Here is a 22,852-nt window from a genome sequence, read left to right as displayed (position 1 = left end):
TGGCGGACGTTTGGGGAAAGAAAAAAAAAAAACAAGACTTTGATATTTCCTGTCTTTAAGAACGACTTAATACGAGGAATTCTGCAGCTGAGACAAAGAAACTTCAGAACAGGAGAGAAGGGCAGCTAGACATCTCAGCTCACTTTCTAGGCTCATAGGCTTCTTGTTTGGTTCTCAGGAGAAGATCCCTCTCCGATAGACTCCCAGACAATGATCTGGATATCTCTTTTCCTTATATTATTCTCCAGCCAGCTCTGCAGCAGTCAGGCTGAGAAACAGGAGGATGCTGAGAAGCTTCTTAATGGTGAGACATCTGAGATGGAGAATCAGCTCTCCGCTGAGGAACAACTCAAAGACTTGGAGAAGGTAGGAAGCCTGCAATTCATTATCATAGGGCATCACCTAAACATTTTTTGACATGCCAATGGGGCACATTGATCATTGATGGTCATCATTGGCACTAGTCCATTCTAAGGAATGGTGGAAGTTCCATAGGCTACTCACACTTTAAAATGATCTTAAGGGTCTGTTTACACGTACAGACTCGCTGCGTATTTATCGCTACTAGTTTCTCGCACATAAATCCACAGTGATACTGATTGCTATCAAGTCAATGTATGTGTATTCTCGCTGCGTGTTTGGTGCGATTTTTACATGCGAGTTTTGATTTTCACATGATTTTCACAGGCGAGTTCAACACCACAAAAAAACGCAGCTACTTTCGTGCGAGTTTGATGCAAGTTCTGTGCGAGTTTTACGCTGCGAGTCTGTGCGTGTGAACAGACCCTAAAGTGGATTTTTTGGACATCCTTATCACTAAGCCCTACCTATGTAGTGGTACAAGTGTTATCTGTTACACAATTCAAGCTTGAGAACGGGTGGACCACAGCATTGAGCATTGGTAGATTCCACAAGAACCAATCTATATGTAAGCTGTATTGTATACAGAGTTCTATAGTCTCGAAAGCAAACTCTGTACCTTGCTCCCCTACACATTCCCTGTATACTCCCACAAAACTACTCCTTAGGGTCCCTACTACAGCATACAGCAAGTCAGCCCCAAGCTAGCTATAGCACCCCCAGGCACCCTCAGGTGCAGCATGCAGGCAGCCAGCATATCTTAGATAAAGTATCTGTGTTGCTCACATACATGGCACGCTGCCCCCTAGACTCCAGAATAGTGGTGTGTGTCTGTGCATGCAAGTGAAGCAGAAAGACTTCCTAATATACTAAAGTAGGCTCCTATGTCTAAAGGCCCAGTTGCGTTTGCACCCTCTGTGACATCTCTAAGGGCCCAGTTGCACCTGGTGACATGTTAAAGGCCCAGTTGTAGTTGCACCCCCTGTGACATCGCTAAAGGCCCAGTTGTAGTTGCACCCCCTGTGACATCGCTAAACGCCCAGTTGTAGTTGCACCCCCTGTGACATCGCTAAAGGCCCAGTTGTAGTTGCACCCCCTGTGACATCGCTAAAGGCCCAGTTGTAGTTGCACCCCCTGTGACATCGCTAAAGGCTTAGCTGTAGTTGCACCCCCTGTGACATCTCTATAGGTACAGTTGTAGTTGCACCCCCTGTGACATCGCTAAAGGCTTAGCTGTAGTTGCACCCCCTGTGACATCTCTATAGGTACAGTTGTAGTTGCACCCCCTGTGACATCGCTAAAGGCCCAGTTGTAGTTGCACCCCCTGTGATATCGCTAAAGGCTTAGCTGTAGTTGCACCCCCTGTGATATCTCTAAAAGCCCAGTTGCCTTTGTACCCCGGTGACATCTCTATAGGCCTGGTTACAGCCTCTGTAATATCTGTAAAGGCCTAGCTGTAGTTGCACCCCCTGTGAGATCTCAAAAAGCCCAGTTGCGGTGGAACCCCCTATGATATCGCTAAAGGCCCTTTTGCTGTTGCACCCCCTGTGACATCTCTATAAGCCCAGTTGTGGTTGCACCCCCTGTGACATCTCTATAAGCCCAGTTGTAGTTGCACCCCCTGTGACATCTCTATAGGCCCAGTTGTAGTTGCACCCCCTGTGACATCTCTATAGGCCCAGTTGTAGTTGCACCCCTGTGACATCTCTATAGGCCCAGTTGTAGTTGCACCCCCTGTGACATCTCTATAGGCCCAGTTGTAGTTGCACCCCCTGTGACATCTCTATAAGCCCAGTTGTGGTTGCACCCCTTGTGACATCGCTAAAGGTACAGTTGTAGTTGCACCCCCTGTGACATCTCTATAAGCCCAGTTGTAGTTGCACCCCCTGTGACATCTCTATAGGTACAGTTGTAGTTGCACCCCCTGTGACATCTCTATACGCCCAGTTGTAGTTGCACCCCCTGTGACATCTCTATACGCCCAGTTGTAGTTGCACCCCCTGTGACATCTCTATAGGTACAGTTGTAGTTGCACCCCTGTGACATCTCTATAGGCCCAGTTGTAGTTGCACCCCCTGTGATATCGCTAAAGGTACCGTTGTAGTTGCACCCCCTGTGATATCGCTAAAGTTACCATTGTAGTTGCACCCCCTGTGACATCTCTATAGGTACAGTTGTAGTTGCACCCCCTGTGACATCTCTATAGGTACAGTTGTAGTTGCACCCCCTGTGACATCTCTATAGGTACAGTTGTAGTTGCACCCCCTGTGACATCTCTATAGGTACAGTTGTAGTTGCACCCCCTGTGACATCTCTATAGGTACAGTTGTAGTTGCACCCCCTGTGACATCGCTAAAGGCCCAGTTGTAGTTGCACCCCCTGTGATATCGCTAAAGGTACCGTTGTAGTTGCACCCCCTGTGACATCTCTATAGGTACAGTTGTAGTTGCACCCCCTGTGACATCTCTATATGACAGTTGTAGTTGCACCCCCTGTGACATCTCTATAAGCCCAGTTGTAGTTGCACCCCCTGTGACATCTCTATAGGTACCGTTGTAGTTGCACCCCCTGTGACATCTCTATAGGTACAGTTGTAGTTGCACCCCCTGTGACTGCGACTATCACTATGGCTTGATTTCAATAAATGTTCATAAATGTCCTCTTCAGCTTCTCTTAGGTCACTTAGACATCACCATACCACCAGAAAAACGTCCACTGCTGCCCAACAAGACAGGAGCTAAATTTTCCTTCAACGTCACATTAATTTCTTCTTCCAAAAATGAAAATGGGGTGATCCTTCAAAAGCCGGATGAGGAAGATGAAGATCATCAAGAAGAGGATGTTGAGGAGATAGATGAAGAAGCATCAAAGGAAGATAAAAAGGTCCCGACTACAACCGCACAGCCAGCTACTACGCTACCGGCAGATGATAACCTGAGCTACGTCTGTGAGTAGTTTTCATAGATTAAATATATTCATATAGCATTGTATGCATTATAATAGTGATTGGTTCACTTTAAGAACTGGACTCCCAAAGCTCCCAACTAAATGGACCACCATTCCATTAACTGTACTGTATATGGGACTGCCAACAATAGCCAAGTACAGTGCCCGGCTACCTTAGGTCCTTTCATAAACATAAAATGGTCTTGCTTTACTATATAAAGTGCAGTACCAGACATAGCCCATGCGTGGTGCTATTTCTGCCCCTTTTTTTTTAGCAGGGTGTGTTTTTAAATAACAGAATTTAAAAAATATATATATAATCCATCAATTTTTGAGGCACTAGTTTTATGAGGCACTAGTTATATAAACCCACAGTAGATAATCAAATTTGCATTAAAAATACGCCAAGGACACTTAAAGGGATTATCCACTTTGTAATCAGCTTATTTCAACAACTCCTTAAAACAAGTGAAGTATTTCCACCCCCTGGTATGACCAGTGATCAACTGTAATGTATGAGAAAACTGGGCTGTTAGTGTTTATTTTCTCTGCAGTGCCTCCACAGGGAAGATTAAGAATTACATGGTACTCACTTAAATAAATAGGTTGTTGATGTAATACAGGAAAGTACAGGTCCTCCAGAACCTGTTGTAACTGCCCATTTTTTTAAACTTGAGATGAGGATCCTGAACAGGGGACACCACTCTAGGTTTTCAAGGTTTTCTAGAATTCAAACCCCTTTAAGGGAATTGAATTGTCTCCAGAAACAGAACTACTCTTGGGTATGGCTGTGTATTGCAGCTTGCATTCATTAAAATGAGATTAGGCTGCAATACCAGTCACTGCCTGCGGACATTAGTGGTGATTTTTTTTTTGTTTAAAAAAAGTTTTTTCCATCTCATACATCCCATACTTTCAAATAATATTGTGAACATTCAGGAACTCGTCATCCTTACAAAACGAGTACATTACGACTATACCACAAACCACAAAATACACACATTCTGACACTCTCTGCCAAGAACAGTTCTATTCCTTGCAAACATTTATTTTTCTAAGTCTTTGCCGGTAAGAAGCAGAGATTTCATTCTTCAACATTTTCCTTGGAATTCATTATTATTATTATTATCTATACATATTTTTGCAACACGATCTGCCCAAAGTGAATACAAAAAGGCTGAAGATGGAGCAGATGACGAGGCTTCTGGGAGATGTCCATGCATGTCATACACTCACCACAAATGTGGGTTAGGAATTCAGTGACACCAAACCACAGGCTCAAATGGGGAGAAAGAAAGAACTAAGAACCACTGTATGGGCTAATTTAAAGAAACATCCACTTTAGCATTTTCAGTGCAACAAATAGTGGAGATTTTTTTCAATGCTCACGTAATACTGAATCAGGCAAGTGAAGAACACTATATTAATAGTTGTCAGTCCCTTTTACATATTTCCAGCTTTGGTAATGTCTCTAGTTTATCCTGGTTAGGTACTGTCAGGATAGGGAGGTAGGGATAAGACACGACAGTGAGCCCTAGGCCTGAAACCACCCTCCCTACCTACTTGCATCAAACGGCCCTAGGCAGCCGCAGACAACCATAAAGGCGGTCCCTGCTCTGGTGTAAATGTAACACAGAACAAGACAGACAAACAAAAACAAAGGAGAGTCAACAAGCCAGAACCAAATGGGCAACGCAGTACAAAATCAGTAAACAATCGGATAGTCAAAGGTCAGGCTGGAGGTCAGATAACAGGTAAATCAGTAAACAATCGGATAGTCCAAGGTCAGGCTGGAGGTCAGATAACAGGTAAATCAGTAAACAATCGGATAGTCAAAGGTCAGGCTGGAGGTCAGATAACAGGTAAATCAGTAAACAATCGGATAGTCAAAGGTCAGGCTGGAGGTCAGATAACAGGTAAATTAGGTATGGGGATCGCAGGAATAGACAGGGGGAGCTGGGATCAGGGTATGAACCTTAATAGCCAGCGATGAGAGACTGGTTCAGCTTTGTTTTATGAGTATTAAGAGCCCGGTCCGGATCCCCATAGGACCGGCGCTCTGATCCTTAAGGTTCCAGACAGGCAGAGGAAAAAGTCAATCAAAAGCCTTGCTCAGCTGCAGCAATCAAGTCTAGCAGAGCTCAGTGTAACTCCTGCATTGCTGAAACCTAAGAAGCAATCAGGTGTGTCACACAAAAGCAAAAACAGGCCCAGTTCACACCAGGCTACTGCACATTCTTGACAGGTACATGCTGGACTGCCTAGAGCCAGGGCTGGATTATAGGAGGAAAAAGAGGCAATTGCCTAGAAGTGCCAACCTCCCAGATCCCTTAAGCACGTCCAGAATACTCCCAGTGAGGGGTGTAGGCAAGCAGACATTGTCACAGATGGAACTGCAACCTTGCTTCCCTTTCAGCTGTTTCTTTGAGGAGAGGATGAGATGCAATTTAGGGCTATGTTCCCACACAGTATTTTTGCACAGTATTTTGGTCCTCATATTGCAACCAAAACCAGGAGTGGATTGAAAACACAGAAAGGCTCTGTTCACACACTGTTGAAATTTAGTGATTTGGATGGCCGTCATTTAATGGCAAATAATTGACGTTATTTTAAAACATTGGCCGTTGTTATGAAATAATGGCCACTATTTGTCATAAAATTACGGCCATAGACTAAATTTCAACAGTGTGTGAACATAGCCTTTCGGTGTTTTTAATCCACTCCTGGTTTTGGTTGCAATATGAGGACCAAAATACTGTGCAAAAATACTGTGTGTGAACCCAGCCTAAGAAAACATTACTTTACTGAAAGAGAAGTAGATGCTTAGAACAAACTTCCAACAAATGTGGTAGGTAAAGTGAATGTAAACCTGTCTTTTCCATGTTTCTATGATTCAGAATACTCAAAATGCTAATACAGTTCAATACTAGGGCAGAGCACAGAACAAGAGCGCAGAGGGAATAGGGGAGAGTCCAAAAGTCCTAGCAATATTCTGCAACTTTATGAGATGGATATACTGTACCTCTTTATCCCCTTGGCACCATACACTCATGGAGTAAGTATCATTGTGGTCATTTAGACCCCTAGATGCCATGGACAACAGTCACTGTGGCATCTAGGTGGGTATTTTAGCTGGTGCTCTCAGGGATCTGATCAGCTCCCTCACGCCTGGTACTCTGGTTTCCCCCCAAAATATACAGAAAGGCAAATTTAGATTAACAGCCCTAATGGGGACATGGACCCCGGCCGCTTCCTGGTGCCTGACGCCGCCCGAGACGCTACGTCTCAGGTCCGCTCAGCCATTCAGTTAAGGAGGCGGGATCTGAGCGGACTTGACATGGATCCTGCCTCCTTCACTGAGTGGCTGAGCGGACCTGAGACGTAGCGTCTCGGGCGGCGTCAGGCACCAGGAAGCGGCCGGGAACCGGGGACCGGAGCGCCACGATGCGGGACCTGCCGCTGGAACCGGAGAGGTGAGTGGCATCAAAAAAGTGCCCCCCCCCCCCGCCGGAGTACCCCTTTAACAAAAAGTGTAAGAAAGAGTTACAGCTGGAAGGCTTGGGTTATTTTTAAGTTTACAAATCTATATAATGGTGCGTTTACACAGAGAGATTTATCTGACATATTTTTGAAGCCAAAGCCAGGAACAGACTATAAACAGGGTGCAGGTCATAAAGGAAAGACTAAGGGCCCTATTACACCAACAGATTATCTGACAAATTTTTGTAAGCCAAAACCAGGAATGGATTTGTAAAGAGGAGGAATCTCAGTCTTTCCTTTGTTACCTGTTCTCTGTCTATAGTCTGTTCCTGGCTTTGGCTCAAAAAAATCTGTCAGATAATCTGTGTAATAAGGCCCTAAGATTCCCTGTCTTTTTAAGTCCATTCCTGACTTTGGCTTCCAAAATTGGTCAGATAAATCTGCCTGTGTAAACGCACCATAACTTTATGTAACCAGTTGATTTAAATAGAAAAGAATTTCTCTGGAGTTCTCCTTCAAGGGATTAAACACGAACCAAAAGTAGATACTGGAGGATGTGTCCGCACATTACCCATTAGGGTAGGACCACCACAAAATTTTTATCCACCTTGACCTGACCTTGTGTGAAGCTATCACAGACGCTTCACTTCTAATAATAAAACATTTCTTGTTGACCCAAGGATAGCACCTAATATCCTTATGGTTAAACACTGATGTCCCTTCCCCCACAGTGTCCCGGCTGAGCGGTATAGAAGCTGCAATCCATCGCCTTAATGTCCAGTTCTATGGCCTAGATGTAAAAATGACCCAGATGTCTCAAAGTGTCTCCACGATCCGGACTAAGCTGAGGGAAGCAGAGGACACCATCGCTACAGTGTCTGAGATGAATGCAAGAAATCAAAGACAGATTGGACAGATTGAAGGTAGGATTGCCAAGCAGGAACATGTGTCAGGCTGTTGTTTTTCAAGTTAATGTCTTGCTTTAATTACAATATTCAATACTTTTCCGAAAGATGATCTGTTTCCTGAAGGGGTATGGGTCTTGTTATGCGGAAGTCCAAAAAAAAAAAAAAAAAAAGGCAAACCAATTTGAATGATAACTTAATCGTGACCTGGATTTAAAGGCTGTATAACAATGCACAATAATAAGGGGGAAGCAAGTGTTGTCCTGTCAGTTCAGGGCTTGCTTCCCCCTTGTTTCCAGCACGCTACCTGCGCTATTACACACATACAGTAAGCTAGGAGCAACGGAAGGGGCTGCCCCAACGATCCTTAGATTGAGGTCTCAGCTGACAGGCCGCTCAAGCAATCACTGGTCACGGCAGTTCCGGGCAGTGATTGGCTGAGCGGTCTGTCAGCTTAGACAGGCTACTCTGAAGCTGCAGGAAGCAGGACCAGGGAAGAAGCAGACTGCAGGAGGAGCCATGGACAGGGATAGGTAATGTATACTGTTTACAGAAACGTCAGTCGCCGGCCGCGCATCGCTATTACATGTAGCAATGCGCTGTCTGCGGCTGATGATTTTAGGTTTGGGCCTAAAGCGACGGTCAGCCGATGATCGTTTCATCAGTTGATTGTTGTCTCTATTACTCTGAGCAATAATCGGCCAAATCGGGCTGTTTCGGCTGATTATTGCTCTGTGTTATAGGGCCCTTAGAGTGGGTTCACATCTCTGAATTCAGAATTAGGGTACGGAACAGATCTATAGCAGATTTGCAGAAGGATTAACCCTATCTTTCAGACGGATTATTCATCGTTTCTACCCAAAATAAATGACAAATTGCATGAATGGATTATTGCCGGTATGGGTGCAAAATCTGCAATGACATCTGTGACAAGGCTGACCTGTGTGAATTATAAGAGAGGTAAGACTAAAGCCTACTAGTGGTGTCCGCATTCAGTACTACCTCTTCTAGAATGACTTCCTAATCCAATATATATTTCGGGCAGCATGAAATTGATGACAGGTTCCCTTTAAGGAGAAGCTATTCATCCAAACATCTTGCTTGTAAAAAGTTACATAACCACCGTCAACTTTTCTCTAGTCACACACTACCTTGTAATAACCTCCGAAAGGCCACCTCCTGCCTCATGAAGAACACCGAGGTTCCTCTGCAGCTGTAACTCATAGACGTTCGGTCTGCATTATTCAGCACCATCCAGAGGGGTTGTTGGAAGCACAAGCATCAGTAAGTGCTGAAGCTCCTGGCAGCGCTTCTTTCCATGTATCTGGGGATAATGCACCATCTATTGGGAAATACCGAGAAATGACAAATGACCTCAGGGTGGAAACACACAGTCAGGTTGTGTTGCTGTCTACAATACTGCGATGAAATTCTTCTATTACTTACTGTTAACTGATGTGATGTAGTTACAAAGCCTCAATCCAACCACAATGAAACTCATTGCGTTTTAATCCCAATAAAAAAAATCTGATATAGTAATAATAATAACAACAAAACAACACTCCAAACATCATACTGGAGCTTACAGAACAAGTTTATAGTGTTACTGCCGTTTTTTGTTTTTTTCTTCTTTGCAGAACTCAATAGTACAGGCGATTTTAGGAAACTTTGTAATTGGATTTATTAGGTAAATATGCCATTATCTGCATTCAAAAAGCATTTCCCCAGGTCCCCCCCTTCCCCTCTCTCTAATCTACTGCTCATTCTCAGGAAATCTCGACTCTTTTACATCAGTGATCCCTATGGAGCTCTTCTATGGAGAGGGGAGAGGGAGATAAGTCACCAGCAGAGAGCAGAGAACAAAGGATTACACAGCGGGAACTGTGTGAAAGGCATATTCAGAGGTCAGAGAGGTCAGTGCTGACTTCAGAGGAGAAAGCCCGGTGATGTAGCCTCATCTCCCTCCACCCCTCCCCTCTCTGTAGAAAACCATGAAGACAGGGGGGAGAGCTTCAAACTGCTTTTTCATGATAAAAATGCATTTTTCGGCTAATAAACCCAATTACAAAGTTTCTTAAAATCGCCTGTACTACTGATTTCTGAAAAAAAAGGGTGTGCTCTCATACAGTGACAGCATAGTGCTAGGAAATAACGTCACTTTATGATCATGGAGGTGCCGGAGGTTGGAGGTCCCGTGATCACATATAGGACAATAAAGTCGTTATAAAGAAAACGATAAAAGGTGTGGGCCATGTTATGCACATACTTTTTCGAGGCAAGGAGCACATCTCAAACCATAACAACATAGTGCAAGGTCAGTGCATATATAGAACAACCAAACGGCATTTGAGGAAACCACAAATCACATTTGTGGTGTATAGGAGCTTATCGGCATGTTGGTAATACAATGAAGAAAGATAAAGTGATGTTTAGCAACATGAATCCTCTGCATTCTTAGGATCGCTGAAGGTCCCGAAGGTTGAAACCCCACCAATCAAAAAGTGGTAGAATACCATAGCTGCGGTATCACTTTATCCTTACATAAGATGGGAATATCCCTTTAACTTTAATTTTGCAACACTTCATTAGGTTTATAGTTCTTACTTTCTTACTTTTAAAGGAGCACTTATATGTAGATAAGATACAGATATAAATATCTGTATAAAATTTAACAGGAGCCAAAGTCATGGCAATGACACATGACTGACTAGATACCTGATGGATTTTGCCATGATTTTGGATTCCATTATTGAAAACATAAAGAGAAATGTTGCTATAAGCTCAAGTAGTGGTAGGAGAGTGATGCTTAGAGTCGGCCCATGTGGCTCGAATCGGACATTGAGGGGAAAACCAGTCCATGGCCTCCTTACTTATTGTAATGGTTGGTAAGAACCTTTTGTAAACTGATACAAAACAAAAACTCCAAAGATGCCAAGACAAACTTAAAACAGCTTGAAAGACACAGGTTGGAGACCAGTCATACAATAACAGCAAACAGGGTCATGGGGATCAAGTCAAACATCTCGTCTATTCATGTGGGTATGGCCAGGTCAGGCAACAGAGAAAGAAGGAGCCCAGTTTAATCCTTGCTATGTTGCCTCTTTTCGCTATATAAGCTTCAAGTGAAGAACACACTGAAGGTAGAGCTAGCAAACTTCGAGCAAACTCGTCTAAATCCAAACTTTCGGCATTTGATTACCGGTGCCTGGAAAAGTTGGATACAGCCCTTAGGCTGCCTGGATAACATGGATACAGCTATAGGCAGTGTTCATGTTTTCCAGGACTCCCTAGGGGTGTATCTAACTTCTTTAGCCACCGGTATTTAAATGCAGAGTGTTCGGGTTCGGACAAACCTGAATGTACTCATCTCTAGCAGAAAGCCATATTGTCAATATCCAACCTTCCTGACTAATAGTCATTGATTGGACTTAGTCAGGCAAGCATGATTATGGGATGGTCGAGGAAGGTCTGTTATCTGAACAAGGGCTACCTAACAGCTACTGTGTCATCTATGATTATAGGTGATTACGGCATTTACCTTTCACTGCTTAGATCTTATAGGTGCATCTAATGTATCTTAGGGGAAAACAAACCTCAATGCTACATGCAGTAAGATTCCTATAAACCCTGCTAAAACCAACATACCTCAGTAACTGTCCCATTATGGGTTAGCAAGAGATTGCCCATTAGGATCTTTGGTGGGTCACCCGTAGGCTTAGCAGCATGTGGGTTAAAGGGGGATCAATGTTGGTCTTGCCTAACAAAGTACTGGGTATGACAGAGGACTGTCGGTGTGTGATTATGCAAAAGTGAGAGCGGTAATGCAAGGGAGGAAGATGCCAGAAAGCCATATGTTATGAACCCCCGGTGATGTTGGTCGGAGGATCGGCCGGTCACTTGCTAGGTGGTCAGGTGTGTCCCCATGCCGGTGTTGGTTGGCCGAAATACAGCCGGAGCTTAGGATGTTAACTCGTGACGCCGGTGCCTGGAGGGCACACAGGTGTGATGGCACGCCTGCTTTTATTTTATAAGGCCGGTTGCACCCTTTTCCCCTGTGGTCAGTGTCCTGCCGGGTTGCTACTGGGTCCCTTAGGATAAGGTGATCACAGATGGCCAGAGTGGTATAGTGACCCTCCCGGATGTTAGGACTCGCCACCCACAGAAAGGGGAAGTTTCCCAAGGTTGTGTGCTGTGTAGGTGGATTGCGATAAATCACAGAGTCTCTTGAGTATAGTTAAGTCGGTTTACTATTTCCAAATGTGCAGCAGGTAATACAGAATCAACACTGTGATGTTTCTCTGGATAAAGCACTTAAAAACAAACTCAGCAATAGTTCCAAATAAACACTAGACAATACAACAACTGGATCTGTGGTGAAAGTGCAGTGTAGGATATAGTCGTGTTGACTGAGCAGTGCTGAGTGGCAGAGAGGAGGATACCGCGAGAGTCTCAACCCATGTAGTACTGTGCTCTGCCGGGATGTTGGAGGATGAGGTAGAAGAAGAAGAAGAAGAAGAAGAAGAAGAACACCGGTGCCCGTGTATTGACCTTGAATAGTCTTCACACCACCTTATACCCACTAGACTCGGCTGAACCTTCCTAGAAGGTGACACAGGCCCCAGACCTTGTTGCCTGGGATAAGCGGAATGCTAAGGGTTCCCTGCTGACACCTGCGCTACGAGATAGAGTTCATAGGCTTGCTGAAACTTTGCTCTATCTAGATCAGTTCTTAGCTCTTTGGCTTTTGTGGATACTATCCTGCACTGTAACTTCTCCTTGTCCACGGCGTAGGTTGAGGTTGTCTCTGTCTTGTCCTCTTCTAAGAGGTTTTAACACTGCATAGTACTTGGAAATGTTACTTCCCATGCGGGGTGCTATCTAAGACTGAACTTTAGAGAATGGGGACCTGGCAGAGGGCCAGGGCCCAGATAGGACCACTCTGGAGAGCTATCTGGCTTGTGTCCTTCCTCCACAATGTCCAGGACAAAAAACCTTTGCTCCTTCCACACCTGTGTGACTTACTTCCTCCCAGTATGTAAGGTGCGCTGTGAGTGGGTGAAGAATGCAATAGAAGAAGCAAGAGGAGAGGTGATAGGAGAGAAGAAAACAAGAATCCTACTGGTCTACAGATTCTGGTGACAAAGAAATAGTAACCCTTTACATCCTTCAGCTGTGCGGCTTCTAAATACATATACCTAATACAGCAACATCTAGTGGCGAAAAGTAGTACTGCTTTCATCACCATAATAACACAATGGGGGGCATTTATTAAGTCCGGCGTTTTTTACGCCGGACTTATAAATGCCCCCGCAGCTCCGGCGCTACGGGGATTTATGTAGAGACGGACTGCCTCTACATAAATCCTGTGCGCGCTGGTGCGCACCGCCAAAAATCTACGCCAGCTGAGGACTGGAGTAGGTTTTTGGCGTACATTTGGGCGGAACGGATGGTAAATCACACGGACTCTGAGTCCGCGCCCTCCGTTCCGCCCACTACACGCCCCCTTTCCGCCCCCCTGGCGGAAAGTGCCAATTTGCGAATGTTTTATTCGCAGATCGGCCATTTGCGTAAAAAAAAATACGCAAATCGGCACTTTCCGCCGAAAATCATCCGTTCGCCGGATGATACATGTGGGCCCAAAAGTACAAACTTTTGCGAAGGGTGTATATAATCGTAATACCCGTGGTAGGACACCACACATAATTACACCTATCCCCTATACTATACACAGTAGAATAGACGATCCCCCCGAGTAAGTGGGGCAGCACTGCACATCCTTGGCCAATACTACACTCATAGATAGCAGCAGCTGGCTATCGTCAGCAGTTTCCTAACAAGTAAATAAAGGGGAACTTAGAGTAAAAGGTACTTTTTGTGATTGATAGGAGTATTAGTAGTTGACCCCCCACTGACTAGCTACTTATCGCCTATCCTATGGATAAGTTATAATTTTGGCATATCCCCTTTAAGTATGTAATATACAGTATACATAAATGTCCCATAAATCATCCATATATTATCATAGAATAATTCTTTGACTTGCTTTACACAATAGCTGCAGCCCTGGTTTGAGAAGTAATGCACAGTTTAAACACAATACTGATCAGTAAGATCAGCACAAACTCTTCCTGCTCTACCACATGCATGACTACCAACAAGGGATATTCCCCTTTAAGAATGAGAGAGACATTTTATTTCACCTGATTTCCTGCTGAGAAAACGCTGTTCCAACCTCTCGCTCAGCTGGAAGCCATCTTCTGCAGGAGTTAACTGTGCCAGCATTTGCTTTTCTGATGTGATCCTGCAGGGCGATTGAGTTTACTATAGTACAGAGCTGTAGGCTGTCACTATAAAGATTTAGGACATAGTGCTGGATTAAGGAGACCATAGGCCCCCTGAGCTGTTCGCCAAGTTAGGCCCCAGCAATGCCCTGCCACACCATGTCTACAGTCAGCACCACGATTCGTTGCTAGCAGGTTTATTCTAGTTGGGTCTCAAACTCGCGGCCCTATTATCCAGTCACTGTATGCTGATAATGGTAGTGTTCATGGTATGACGGTATTATTTGTCCTGTATATTCTGGTTATATTGGTAATATTTGTGTTTATATAGTGAATTTTATTCATTAACAGTATAGTGGTATAAGTCATTACGCGGTGGTAATGAAGGTCATTGTATGGCGGTATTATATGTTACATGTATACTGCTATTACTGGTAATATTGGTCTCAGTACATAGAATTTGCTCAGTAACGCTATGGTGGTGATAATATTCCTCCTTTTATACTGGTGTTATTTGGGAACTGTATGAACTACTAGGTTATATACAATATTATCATTCATAGAAAATTGTCTTATGTTTTATATTTATGTGTTTGATGAAATCGGCTATTACTGTAACTAGTAGATGGGCAATATGCTAGTCATCTGCTAAACACAGCGCCAGTGCCACCCAGCACCTGATGAAGAGGAGCAGTGCAGGAGGGGGCGCCATGGGGCTGTCAGCTGTCACTCTGGTGCTGTTAGCTGCTCACCGTCCCCACTATATAGAGCTGTGTAAGAGCCACCCTGTGGCGGTCCTGAAGGTATAAGAGGTGCATATGCTGTGTGCAGAGACTGTAGGGCAGAGTGGACATGACATGTGAGTATGGGTATGCCACTGCATTATAGAGGAGGCACTGTATACAGACTTGTTTAAATCTCCGCAAGATTCTACTGATACATCCGCACTTTCCCTTGGATTACTGCATTAACACTCGGATTACTGCATTTTGTGGGCTGGTGGGATGTGTTTGCCAGGGCTGCTTTTTGGTCCCAGTCCGGCCCTGCTAAGGCACTTTATGATGATGTAATTTGTGCACTGTATGACACTACAGCAGGGCCTAGCTGCCCATCTGACGAGACGAGCCGGTGTGCTAAGTGGGCTAGTCCATGAACAGATTGATGCCTGGTTTTCCCCAGCACTGCACCCTACCTGCACTTACAACATAGTAAGACGTCCATCAGATTGGAGTCCTGTATCCGGCTTATTGATGGACAGGAATCTTAGGTGCTGGGGTCCTGCCATCTCCTGCTTCTCTATTACAAGGTTCATCAGTCAACAACAACAAAAGCAGATGAGAATAGCAATGTGTCTGGTGTGTCCTGCTGACTGATATGCGTCGTGAGAGTGATAGATGTATTGTCAATAGTATATGTCCATTGTATTTAAAATCTTTTACAATTTCTAGTATACCAGCCCTTTTCCAGTGCCTTGCTTAGTCTGGCCTCTCCCCAATGACCTGTCTGGCATGGGTGACCCCACCAGGAGTATTACTCCCACCAGCTTAGCTCATTGGATCACCAAGGCACACAAGCTCCCTCACCACGTCAAGGTGAAGGTACCATGAGGGAGCCCCTCCACCCTAGCCCGATTACCCATCCCAACCCTTAATTTACCTGTCCTTTGCTAACGCGGACCTTCCTGGTGCCCTTTCCAGCCCAGGCCCGCCCCAGTCTTATTCTTACTCCTCTTCTTCTACTTCTCCTCTTCTTCTTCTTCTCCTCTTCTTCCCATCCCAGGCCCACCCCAGCCCATGCCCATGCCCGCCTCAGCCCCCTAACACGGACCCTCCCAGCGCCATTCCCAGCCCAGGCCTGCCTCAGTCCCCTAAAGCGGACCCTCCTGGCACCCTTTCTAGCCCAAGCCCACCCCAGCCCCCTAACGCGGACCCTCCTGGCGCCCTTCCCAGCCCAGGCCCACCCCATTCTTCTTACTACTCTTCTCCTACTTCTCCTCTTCTTCTTCTCTTCTTCCCATCCCAGGCCCGCCTCAGCCTCCGAACACGGACCCTCCCAGCGCCATTCCCAGCCCAGGCCTGCCTCAGTCCCCTAAAGCGGACCCTCCTGGCACCCTTTCTAGCCCAAGCCCGCCCCAGCCCCCTAACGCGGAACCTCCCGGCGCCCTTCCCAGCCCAGGCCTGCCCCAGTCTTCTTCTTCCTCTTTCTTCTTCTTCTCTTCTTCCCAGCCCAGGCCCAGCCCAGGCCCATCCCAGCCCCCTAACGCAGACCCTCCTGGCGCCCTTCCCAGCCCAGGCCCACCTCAACCCTCTAAAGCCGACCCTCCCAGCACCCTTCCTACCCCAGGCCTGCCCCTGGCCCCCTTATGTGGACCCTCCCAGCAACCTTCCCAGCCCAGGTCCGCACCAGCCCCCTACCGCGGACCCTCCCAGTGCCCTTACCAGCCCAGGCTTGCCCCAGTTCCCTAATGTGGATCCTCCCAGCGTCCTTCCCAGCCCAGGCCTGCCCCAGCCCCCAGCGCAGACCCTCCAGGAGCCCTTCCCAGCCCCCTAATTTGGACCCCTGTCGCCCATAGCAACTAATCACAGCTTTCATTTTACTAGAGCTCATGAAAACCTTAATGCTAAGCTGTGATTGGTTGCTATGGGCAACGAAAAACATTGCTACTGAAGGACTGCTTGATAAATCTCCCCCTATACATTCTAATATCCAGTCTGTATAGAGCAACACAATCTGTTTTTGAGGAGACTGCAGACACCCCCATATTCCTCTGTGGTCCAGATTACAGAGCTGTGTATGATCTGAATGGCAGCAGCCTGTAACCTGTAGTGTTATATGGCCGCGTCTTGGAGTTGACAGTTTTTTCTTTCTTACAGATTACTAATTACTAATGTCCTCTGTGTCCTGTACAGATCAGTCTGATAAATGTCAGCTAGTTACATGGCCCCTAACATGACCAGTCTCCCCCCATGATCAGTGTCCCCTCCGCTGTCCTGTGTGCGGTGTGTACCAGTAATACTTACCAGTAGACGCTCTGGGATGTACCAGGGAGCTGTGCCGTCCATCAGGCGTCTGTGACAGGAAAAATGGGCAGAAAATGGCTCCTCAGCAACCACAGCCGCCACCAGACTTGTTTACATCTCCAGTGATGGTGGCAGTTGGTCGCCAGCCTCACCAGCCAGTTCAAATCATAACAGTCTGTGATTGGACAACGCTTTTTATTTTTTTTAATGAAGAAGTTTTATTAAAGGACAACTCCGGCGGGACCCCCCCCCCCAAAAAAAAAACACAGACACACACAGACACCATACTCACCATCCCTCCGGTGGCGATCGCCACTCCATTCGCCCACTGTCCGCCTCACCGTCACCTGCCTCCGCCGTCCAGCGATGTCTCTTGCTTCCGGGTCCATGAGAGAGAAAAGGCTGCCAGTGCGCTTGCGCACCGGCAGCCTTTTCATTGGCTGGAGCGCATCACATGGCTTCCAGCAAGCTCAGCCAATCAGGGCTGAGCAAGCTGGAAGCCATGTGATGCGCTCCAGCCAATGAAAAGGCTGCTGGTGCGCATGTGCACCAGCAGCCTTTTCTCTCCCATTCACTCTCAATGAAGACGCCGAGGAGGAAGAAGACCCGGACCGCTCCCAGCTCTGACATCACCCGACACCAGAGAAGAGGACCGTGACGACCGTAATAGGTAATGTATATATTCTTTAACTTCCGGGGTGGGGGGTCGGGGGTCGGAAAGTGGGGGAAGGGGGCCAGACCGGGTATTTAACCACATTACAAAGTTATATAACTTTGTAATGTGTATTAAATAAGCCAAAAGATTTTTTTGCCGGAGTTGTCCTTTAACAACCAGTTATCTTTAACACACATACAATGTACTGTGTAGCAGCAAACAATGAATTACCATATTACATATCCCATAGATTGTCCAACAATATAACAAAGGTGTTACTATGCTATAAATTTTACCATGTTATATAATTACCAAGATTTAATTTTTTTTTCCACTTTGACAATGAGGGGTGTGATTTAGGCCATCGGCAACAACGGCCGTACTTTGGATAGGTGAACAATGCCTATTGTTCTACGATGTGTATACGCTCTGGCCGGGATCCTGCACGGGGCACAGTTCACTGTGTGCTATGGGAGGTTATGATGCGGGCGCGCGCTGATGCGCCCACATTAGAACCCTGCGGCCGAAAGATCATCTGGCCGGTACTTAAGTACCGGCCGGGATGATCTAGGCACAGACTGGCCGTTCCGTGACCCAGCCGGTCTCTATACGTAGTGTGAACAAAGCCTTATAGTGTGTGAGAGAGCTATGTCACCATGAGCAGTCCCTTACTAGTTACAAGTCTAGGGACTCATGAGCAGTCCACAGTATAGTCCCATTAGTGTCTGATCGGTAGAATAGGCCATAGATTGTATCCATGTTTTCCAGGACTCCCTAGTGCTGCATCCAACTTCGTCAGTCACCGATATTTAAATGCCAAGCGATCAAACTCGAGCTGTTCCAGTCACGTTCATCTTTAGTCGCTGCCTCTACACAGGGACACACTGCTTCCAGCCTCATTTACTTTGTTGCTTGGACCAGGCTGATATGTAAACGCCCTTCCGTGTTTACCTTTTTTTTTTTAAACGTCCAGCACACAGTATAGGCAACAAGTTTGAGATTCCGACCTCCATGCCCTCTGGGGATCTCTAGATTGGTGCCCCAACTCCTTTGTTATGAATGGAGCTGTAGGTCGGCTTGTGACTTGCACCTCCATTCATTCTCTGTGGAGCAGCCAGAGAGAGCCAAGTTCAGCACTCGACTCTTACCGGTGGAGAATAAATAGTGCTGCAGGTCACAGACCAACCCGCAGCTTCATTCATAACAAAGGAACTGGGGCGCAGATCTAGAGATCAAGTAAGGTTAAATCTGAAAACATGTTTAACATAAACCAGAAAACAAGTGGGCCTCTACGGTCTCCAATGCCAGGGCTGAATTTTATTCCCAGTTCGGCCCTGGGGGATGGCAGAAATCACATAAACCTCAGGGACCTGAACCTACAGTATCTCTACAACATAGACTTCCTGGCCTCCCTGACAGCTATACCAGCAGTTTTAAAGAGAATTGTAAAGTTGGCGCCTCACACACACACGCACACACGCACATATATCATTATTATAACTAATGGAATCCATTTCATCATATAATGTATTGTGCAAAAAATATAATTGTGGGGTGAAACTTTTTTTTTTCCATTTCTTTATTGAAAATTTATTCCATACAAAAAGAAAAGCAAAACATCTTCACATCTGTGTTGCAGCTCATATAGTTTTAATTTGCAACATTTTGAGGTAGATAAGGTTTTTAGAGCACTTTTAATTCTCGTAGGGGAGGTAAGCTATTGTCTTTATAGTACACTGCAATGCTATTGCAGTGTACTGTTTGATCGCTGATAAGTCTATGGCAGGCTGTACTAGCAGACCTGATTTGGCAGCCATGGAGGCCCTCAGAAGGCTCTCTGCTGAAATGACAACCATTTGACACCTGATGATTGTATCGTACGGCAATGATGGGAATCCTGGCAGGACACTCTATCACAACTGCCTGGATGCTGTGGTTAATAGGGGGTTTAAATGACTGGTAGGGATCAGCCTTACTCGAGCATGTTTGAGTCCGAACATTCAGTATTTGAACCCCGGTAGCCGAAGTTGTTGGATGCAGACTTCCTAGTCTGGGAAACATGGCCGATGGATTATGGCCCTACCCATGTTTTCCAGGCAGCCGCTCTCTGAGGCGGTCTATTGATGACAAGTGTCAGCTGTCAGTCTGCTTCTAATCCCGCTCTATACTTCCTGACTTTGGGATGTACTGTGCTAGCACGACACATATCGGGAAGGGGTTAATGTATCAGTTCTGATTGTAAACCAGTGTGCACATTTACTGACAACATATATCTTAAAAAAACAAGGTATAGCAAAAAGTTCCTCATTTATACAGATTCATTTATTTACATAAAACTAGAAGCCCCATTTAAAGGGCTACGGGTCTGATGTTAGATGCAGGTTATCAGAAATGTGGTCAGGCCTATGTGAAACCAGACTTAGATACAAGTGATAGAGAGAGGAGATCATGGATGTATCATGAGGAACATTCCACCTTCAATATATTGGATCTGGCTAATAGAACATTGTGAAAGCTTTTCATATTGACACGCTTATTCAATAACTCTACTCTGACATGTAACAGAAAGCTAATGCACTCAATACTTTGACGTTCTCTCTTCCCTCTAGGTTGCTTGAAGGGTAAGAGATACTACAGGAAGTGTTATCTCATTTTTCAACACTTTGAGAACTACGCCACCGCACAACAACTTTGCCACAGCCGCGGGGGAAATCTGGCAATGCCAATAGACCAGAATGAATTTGCAGCTGTAGCACAGTATGTACATGATGCGTTTTTTCCGTTTAACTGGCCCATCTGGATTGGGATCAATGATCTCCGCTCGGAGGGGATGTACACGTTCGAGAATGGTCATCGCGTCTCCTACTTCAACTGGTTCAAAGATCACTTGGTGACACAGCCCAATGGCGGCATTCAGGAGAACTGTGTGTCCATCTCATCAGATGACGGAAAGTGGTGGGACAATGACTGCTCGAGGAGAATGTACTACATCTGCGAGTACTGAGCGGGAGGGCAGGGGTGACAACACAGCGCTGCTTATAGTACCTATGTCTCATGTTGTGTAGTTCCTATCTCAGGTGTTCATATCAATGCTTATAACACTGCTCCTCAACCTGCGGCTCTACAGCTGAAGGCAGGGCATGATGGGAAATGTAGTTTTGCAACACTGGAGAGTCACAGGCTGGGGAACACTGGCTTATAATATACAACTCCTTCACGTGAAAGCAAGAGCAATATCAAGAACATTTTCAGTAAGTTGCTATCGTATCTTCCTTTTTCCACAAGATTTATTTTGATAGTTTTTTAAAGTGTAACTTTTAAATGTCACTTTTGAGAAATCAATAAGTATCAATAGAACAAGCGATTTCACGGAACTCTGTAAGACTGTGTTCTCACGACGTCAAAAATATTGGAAAGGCGGCCGATTTTCATATTTAAAAAAATTTCCTTTTTTGCCGCGATTTAACTTACTGCAATGGCAATGCATTGAAGTCAATGGGAAGACGGATGTCCAATGCACACAATGCATTGAATAACGGACGTTTTTACCGTGGACGTAAAAAAAATGAACATCATTATTTTCGGATGTCTTTTGCAAACCGGACGTTTTTATTAGTTGTTCACACAGTTATTCTTTCTCCACCGTTCTTTCTCTTTTTTTACGATTAAATTCACTGAACTTCTCAATTAAGCCACATCCAAAGGCCAATTAGTAACCTCAAACTAGAATAATATGCAAACACCAATCATTGCACTAAGGGGAGGCCAGACAGCTGAATAACGTCCGGTATTTTAGCCTCAAAATAACGGACGTCATTTTAAACGGAGCTCAAAAGATCATAGACTAATAGGTTTTATCAAGCAGAAGAGTTCCCTTCTGTATTTAAAAAGCTGTTTTACTAACCCCCCCCACACACACACACACACTTCAGAAGGAGCAGGATTTCTGTGTCCATTATGCTCTATTGAGAGGGGAGGGGTCGAGGGGGGTGAGTGAGTATGGAGAGGAGAAAAGGCATCCCTGTGCAGCACATCATCCTGCAATCTTTTCTTACCAAGTTCCCAGATAAACAAGGACCTTTCTGACCTGTAAATCCAGCGTTTTATGTGCCTAGACAGTTTGCAAACTGCACGAGCTGGCACTGTCCTCTTCCTGCTCTCTCATCCCCCTCTACACCTCCCCCTTCCCCTCCATAGGTTATAATGGACTCAGCAAATACCAATGTTCACCTTACTCCTCTGTAATAAAGATGGCTTTGCCTGATAATTGACAGATAAGAGGTAGAGGTGGAGGGGGGGGGCTAATAAAACCTATTAAAGTTTCTTAAAATTGCTTGTTTCTGCAAAAAAACAAAAACATAAAAAACATGACAGTTACACTTTAAGAGATAAGGGAAAAATTGACCATTCCTTTATAGGAGAACAGATTTGTAGAACATTTAATGCTCATTGTCAATACCCACTACATATTCAGGCAGAGTTCACACACCTGTGAGGGTCACATTGTATGAAGCAGTTGTTAAGCGGTATTCCCGTCTTATAATAATGGCAAGTAGCGCAGCTCGTGGGGCTACAACATTTACACAGCTCTCATTCCAGTCAATAGTTGTTATGCAAATTGAGTGATTCTTATGCAAAAACTGTTTTTGGCCTCCTGACCACCTCCGGCAGCCGCAGACAGGTTAAAGGGGGACTGAGAAGCCATCTTTAAGAGATGGGAATACCCCTTTAAATTTTAAAGAAATCAATAAAAAATTGTGTTAATCCAGGCAGAACTGAAGAATAACTCACATATCTGTATATGGACGCTTTGGTTGAAACAATTCATTCAAATCAGATTCTGTCAGCACAGTATGCGGTACAGTCACTGATAAAATACAGACATCAGCAAGGTGCACTGCACCTCGAAGCCACAGATTGTTGTTTTTCTGCTCCTATAATGGAACAAAAAAAAATGGAGTCGACAACGCAGGTGTGAGGTCTGCAGCTCAGAAAATCATGATCATTTTAGCCTTAATATTACTTATCCATCTTGGTGAAACCCAGGTATAGAATTTGCAATTTTTGTACTTTTCCTGTACATTCTGATAATAAAATGATATAAAACAGTTGTCTATTGCATTATATACCCATCGTACTTTATTATGACTGCGTAAAAGAACAATAAGGTTGTGAGCAAAACTTCCCCTTTAAATGATAGCATCT

General features: G+C 45.1%; 1 protein-coding gene and 1 long non-coding RNA gene across 5 annotated transcripts in view; one reads left to right on the top strand and one right to left on the bottom strand.

Moving 5' to 3' along the window:
- Nucleotides 1-17,115, bottom strand: part of LOC138769661 (uncharacterized) — an 80,351-nt gene extending 63,236 nt beyond the window's left edge. For 3 of the 4 annotated variants that reach the window (XR_011359278.1, XR_011359279.1, XR_011359277.1), the window contains exons 1-3: nt 16,993-17,115; nt 13,892-13,992; nt 8,843-9,033 (exon numbers count right to left, since the gene is read on the bottom strand). This is a non-coding gene — a long non-coding RNA (uncharacterized lncRNA). Of the gene's footprint in view, nt 1-7,760; nt 7,828-8,842; nt 9,034-13,891; nt 13,993-16,992 lie in introns of those variants that run through there. The other variant, XR_011359276.1, reaches the window with a different exon arrangement.
- CLEC11A (C-type lectin domain containing 11A) lies at nt 37-22,749 on the top strand. The gene is made up of 4 exons (XM_069948270.1): nt 37-366; nt 3,028-3,307; nt 7,518-7,709; nt 20,257-22,749. Exons 1-4 carry the CDS (start codon nt 211-213, stop codon nt 20,649-20,651), a joined length of 1,023 nt encoding a protein of 340 aa, XP_069804371.1. The 5' UTR covers nt 37-210; the 3' UTR covers nt 20,652-22,749.
- The last annotated feature ends 103 nt before the right edge of the window (nt 22,750-22,852 follow it).

This window comes from Dendropsophus ebraccatus, chromosome 12, assembly GCF_027789765.1.
Source record: "Dendropsophus ebraccatus isolate aDenEbr1 chromosome 12, aDenEbr1.pat, whole genome shotgun sequence".
Classification (NCBI taxonomy): Eukaryota; Metazoa; Chordata; class Amphibia; order Anura; family Hylidae; genus Dendropsophus; species Dendropsophus ebraccatus.
This window is presented reverse-complemented; position numbering and strand designations above follow the sequence as displayed.

Bases quoted from the DNA above. Each gene is read 5' to 3' on its own strand.
- CLEC11A (XM_069948270.1), top strand. From the start codon at position 211: ATGATCTGGATATCTCTTTTCCTTATATTATTCTCCAGCCAGCTCTGC. The intron at 3,308-7,517 runs GTGAGTAGTTTT...CTTCCCCCACAG, and splicing joins TGATAACCTGAGCTACGTCT to TGTCCCGGCTGAGCGGTATA. The intron at 7,710-20,256 runs GTAGGATTGCCA...TCTTCCCTCTAG, and splicing joins ACAGATTGGACAGATTGAAG to GTTGCTTGAAGGGTAAGAGA.